Source organism: Melozone crissalis, unplaced genomic scaffold (assembly GCF_028551555.1).
Source record: "Melozone crissalis strain CALT ecotype California unplaced genomic scaffold, PUWL_Pcris_2 ptg000073l_1, whole genome shotgun sequence".
Taxonomy (NCBI): domain Eukaryota; kingdom Metazoa; phylum Chordata; class Aves; order Passeriformes; family Passerellidae; genus Melozone; species Melozone crissalis.
The window spans coordinates 2342945-2347872 of record NW_026535850.1 but is presented as its reverse complement, the minus strand read 5'-3'; the positions used below and the strand labels follow the sequence as shown (position 1 = coordinate 2347872).

General features: G+C 54.8%; 1 protein-coding gene across 1 annotated transcript; it reads left to right on the top strand.

Moving 5' to 3' along the window:
• Window positions 1–216: 216 nt before the first annotated feature.
• Window positions 217–2770, top strand: LOC128946063 (gastrula zinc finger protein XlCGF17.1-like). Its single transcript, XM_054289991.1, has 4 exons — window positions 217–278; window positions 1015–1205; window positions 1357–1732; window positions 1901–2770. The coding sequence occupies exons 1-4, from the start codon at window positions 217–219 to the stop codon at window positions 2361–2363; spliced, it is 1092 nt and encodes a 363-aa protein (XP_054145966.1). The 3' UTR covers window positions 2364–2770.
• Window positions 2771–4928: the final 2158 nt, after the last annotated feature.

The window sequence follows — 4928 nt, the reverse complement described above, 5'->3', positions numbered from 1 at the left end:
CGGTGGCAGCTGCCGGCAGAGGCAGCCTGGAGGAGCAGAGCCCTGTGTCCCCCAGGAGCCCAAAGTGGGGAGCCCAGAGAGGGGGGAGCGCCGCCATTGGCGGGAGCCTCAAGAGCCTGGAGAGGGGCAGGGGGGACTCCTTGGAGCCGCTGCAGCCCAGAGCAGAGAATGAGGGGAGAAGGGAGCCCAGGAGCCCAAACAGCCCTGCATCCCGAAATGGGGAGAGCCAAGAGGGGGGAGCTTTTGGCATTGCTGGGACTGCCAGCAGCCTGGGCAGGGCAGGCACCAAGGAGAAGGGGCACCCCCAATCCAAACATGACCCCAGCAGCTGGGACAGGGGGGAACCCCCGAACACCAGAGGGGAGGGACCAGGGACAGGGAACTCCTGGGAGGCTTTTCCAGGGCTGGATCTTGGTGTTTGGGAGGTTTTTATGGAGCCCACGTGGCCAGTGACTTGTAGAGATGGACTCGGGCAGAGGGACATTCAAACTGAACATGTGTTGGGCAAGATGAAACAGGGAAGCCTCATAAATATGATTGGCAAAAGAATTTGAGAATATTGAAACTCTAAGCAAGATTGAGATGGAAGCAAGCTTTGAGATACCTTAGTGAACAACTGGAAAACAATGGTGTGGCCTGGCTGAAGGTAATCCCCTTTTGTTGAAACAATTCCCTCTGCGTGCAGACAGACCCAGGGGTCAGAGCAGACCCTAATAGCTCAGCAGAAGGGGTCCAAAGCGGTGTGTTTAGGGTTTAAAATGTAGCACAGTATCATGATGTAATGATTCTTACAGGCTGTATGTAAATGCTCTAGGATTTGTATCTTGTACTAGATTGGTTAGTGAGAAATAGAATATTCAACAGAGAAGAAGATTTGTTGTATTGTAACGGGAAGCTTACTCTCTTACGCTCTTCCCCTCTTACTCTCTCACCCTCTCATCCTCTCTACCCCGCTCTTCTCTCGGGCCTGCTCCGAGCTGTGGCTGGCAGCTCCAAGCAGGGCCCTGCACCCAGGCCCTTTGCAATAAACCGCAACTTCCACGCCCTGGCTGCAGAGATCTCTCGTCTCCATCCGTCCCGACCGTCCTACCCCTCAACACTCCTACAAATGTGCTCATCCCTTGTTTTCCCCAAACCAGGATTTCCCATTGCCAACCCCTGGGATGCTGCGAGGAAGAGGGAGATGCCCCGGGACACTGAGGCAGGTGAGGAGGAAGTCAGTGCCCCTTTCCCATCTGTGCTGCTCCATCTCCAGCCCAGCACGGCCCCGGCTGCAGCTCAGCCCTGGGGGATCTCCTTGCCCTTGCCTGTGGCACGGAGGCAAATCCCATCCTGTCCTTGTCCTTCCTCCCCCAGAGCAGGAGCTGAGCATGGAGCACAGGGAGGACAAATGCCCGCGGCAGAACCTGGTGGAAGAGGCCGTTTTGAGCGGCTCCACGGCGCAGGAAGCCAACGGGGAGGAAAAGCCCTGGAGATGCCGCACGAGGAGGGGCTGCAAACGCAGCTGGCGGGGATCTGAGGGGGAAAGAGCCAGCCTGGGCCGGGAAGGCGGCCGGAGATGGAGCCAGAGCTCGGAGCTGGTACTCCATGAGCGGCTCCATGATGGGAAGAAGCCCCATACGTGCATGGAGTGTGGAAAGAACTTCAGGTGGAACTGCGACCTGATTGTGCACCAGAGGACCCACACTGGGGAGAAGCCCTATGAGTGTGGGGAGTGTGGGAAGAGCTTCAGGTGGAGCTCCAACCTGATCAAGCACCAGAGAATCCACACTGGGGAGAAGCCCTATGAGTGTGGGGAGTGTGGGAAGAGCTTCTGTGGGAGCTCCAGCCTGATCAAACACCAGAGGATCCACACTGGAGAACGGCCCTTCGAGTGTGGGGAGTGTGGACAGAGCTTCAGCCAGCGCTCCCACCTGATCTCGCACCAGAGGACCCACACTGGGGAGAGGCCCTACAAGTGTTCCAAGTGTGGGAAGGGGTTTCAGACCAGCTCCCATCTCGTCCGGCACTATCAGAGTCACACAGAGGAGAGGCCCTTCCACTGCCCCGACTGTGGGAAGGGATTCAGGTGGAACTCCACCCTTGTCAGGCACAGGCGCATCCACACTGGGGAGAAGCCCTACGAGTGTGATAAATGCAGGAAGAGGTTTCAGACCAGCTCCCATCTCCTCCAGCACTATCGCATTCACACAGAGGAGAGGCCCTTCCGCTGCCCCGAGTGCGGGAAGGGATTCAAGCACAACTCCACCCTCGTCAAGCACCGGCGCATCCACACTGGGGAGAGGCCCTACGGGTGTCCCCAGTGTGGGAAGAGCTTCTCCAGCAGCTCTGACTTGACCCGACACCAACGGAGGCACCGGTAAGGGAAGCCCTGCAAGTGCCCTGAGTGCGGGAAGAGCTTCGTGCGCTGCTCCAGCTCCATCCCCCACTGGAGAAGGCACTCTGGGCAAAGCCCTGGTCACTCCCATTCCTTGTGATCCATGTTGGTAACACACCTGGCAGCTTTTACTTTTGTTTTGGCCCTAATGTTTCTAGCTTCTCTATCTCTTTGCACTTGAAAAGTCAAGAGAGATGGATCTGTCACCTGAAAACCACTGAAATCCCAGTGAAAACAACTCGATCTTACCCAAAAGGGCTCAATCCCACCTCAAAAAAACTCAGTGCCGTACCAAACTCACTTGATTCCTCAGCCACCTAAGTAAGATGGGGCTGGGAGGAGATTGGGAGAAGTGGGATCTCAGTTAGAGCGGTGGGATGAGGATTGTGTGGAGCTGGGTCTGTGGGATGCATTTGATAGCAAATAAAATTTTCAGACTTACTGATTTCTCTCCCGTTCATGTTCAGTCCGTTGCAGTTCTGTTTGCAGAGTGCCGCCTTCTCAGCTCATTGTGTTTGTGTCCCCTTTTCTCTCCTGCCTCTCTTTGCCTGCTTTGTTTCTCTCTCAGTGTCTCTCTTGACCCAGGGACCACCATAGATCCTCCCCTGATTTAATTGACCCAGGCACCCCCCGAGACCCTCCGTATATTTAATTGCCTCAGGGACCACCAAATACCCTCCTTTGATTTATTGCCCCAGTGACCACCAAAGATTCTGCCCTCATTCAATTGACCCTGCCCTGATTTAATTGACCTCTGCCCTGTTTTAATTGACGCCTCTGCCACCAAAAACCCTCCCCATATTATTTATTATTTTATTTCCCAAATATTATTTTAATTCCCAGTCCCAGGAGCTGAAGTCCTGAAGGCTGGCAGGGAAATGTCTCTGTAGGATTTTGCTCCATTTGCCTTCAAGGGCGGGAACATCTTTTCCTGTCTGGGAGCTGGAATTCCAGCCTTTTGGAATGTATGCCGAGCAATACAGACTGGCATCAGATATGGACTGGGATCAAATGGATTGGGATCAAATATGGACTGGGATCAAATAGGGACTGGGATCATATGTACTATCCCGAATTTCCTCATTATCCAAAAATTCCCATAATTCTGGAATTTCTGTTATCCCAAAATTCTCATTATCCCAAATTTCCCGTTATCCCAAATTTCCCCATTATCCCAAAATTCTTGTTATCCCAAATTTCCCATTGATCTGGAATTTCTGTTAGACTGGAATTCCCGTTATCCCAAATTTCCCCTTGATCCCAGAATTCCCATTATCCCAAATTTCCCCTTGATCCCAGAATTCCCATTATCCCAGTTCCCCATTATCCCACTCTCCTAGTTCCCCCCATTATCCCAGTCCCCCACATTATCCCAGTTCTCCCCTTATCCCATTTTTCCTGTTATCCCAGTTTCCCCCGTTTTCCAGTTCCCCCCCACCCCGCTATCCTGTGCCCCCCAGTTATCCCAGTTCCCTACTCAGCGGATGCCTGAGAGACTGGAATCCTATGCACTGGGACAAACTGGAATGGGATAGCCCAGACTGGGATCCTATGGACTCGGATTATATGGAACTGGGATCCTATGGACTGGGATAAACTGGACTGGGATAGCCTGCACTGGGATCCTACGGAAAAGGATAAACTGGACTGTGATAAACTGGAATGGGACCAAGTAGGGATTGGGACTGTATAAACTGGAACCCTGTGAAATGGGATCCTATAGACTGGGACCATATGGATCCGGGCCATACACACTGGGATAAACTGGTCTGAGATTCTATGGACTGGGATCCCACCAAACTGGGATCGCATGGACTGGGACTGGAGAAATAGGGATGGCATGGAAGAGGAGGGATAACGGAGATCAAGAAAGGATGGAAAAAAGAGGAGTAGGTGGGGTTAGGGAGGAGCAGGAGGAGGAGGAGGGGTAAAATGGGAGGGAAGAAGGAGGAGAAGGAGGGAGGGTCAGGGAGGAGGAGGAGGAGGGAGGGAAAGGGAGGGACAAAGGAGGAGAAGGAGGTGGGGAAAGAGGAGGGGGAGGAGGGATGGAAGAGGAGAAGGAGGTGCGGTGAGGGAGAAGGAGGAAGAGAGGGGATGGAACAGGAGGAGCGGGAGGAAGAGGAAGAGGAAGAGGAGGGACAAAGGCGGATCAAGGCTGAGCAGATGGAACCATGCGCTGCAGCCCTGCCTGAACTTGCAGCCCCCACCTGTGGGATCATCGCCCCCCCCCCCCCATCGTGCTGGTGAGCAGGGAGGGGGAGCCCGGCCCAGATATCCCGGGGGGTCCCTGGGTGGGGTTTTTGGGGGGATATTTGGAGAATGAAGCAGTCCAAGACTGAGCAGAAAAGGCCCCTCGAGGGGACCTCGGGGGGTGCCGGTGGCGGCTGCCAGCAGAGGCAGCCTGGAGGAGCAGAGCCCTGTGTCCCCCAGGAGCCCAAAGTGGGGAGCCCAGAGAGGGGGGAGCGCCGCCATTGGCGGGAGCCTCAAGAGCCTGGAGAGGGGCAGGGGGGACTCCTTGGAGCCGCTGCAGCCCAGAGCAGAGAATGAGGGG

Bases quoted from the DNA above. Each gene is read 5' to 3' on its own strand.
- LOC128946063 (XM_054289991.1), top strand. From the start codon at position 217: ATGGGGAGAGCCAAGAGGGGGGAGCTTTTGGCATTGCTGGGACTGCCA. The intron at 279-1,014 runs GCAGGCACCAAG...CCCTGCACCCAG, and splicing joins CTGCCAGCAGCCTGGGCAGG to GCCCTTTGCAATAAACCGCA. The intron at 1,206-1,356 runs GTGAGGAGGAAG...TTCCTCCCCCAG, and splicing joins GCCCCGGGACACTGAGGCAG to AGCAGGAGCTGAGCATGGAG.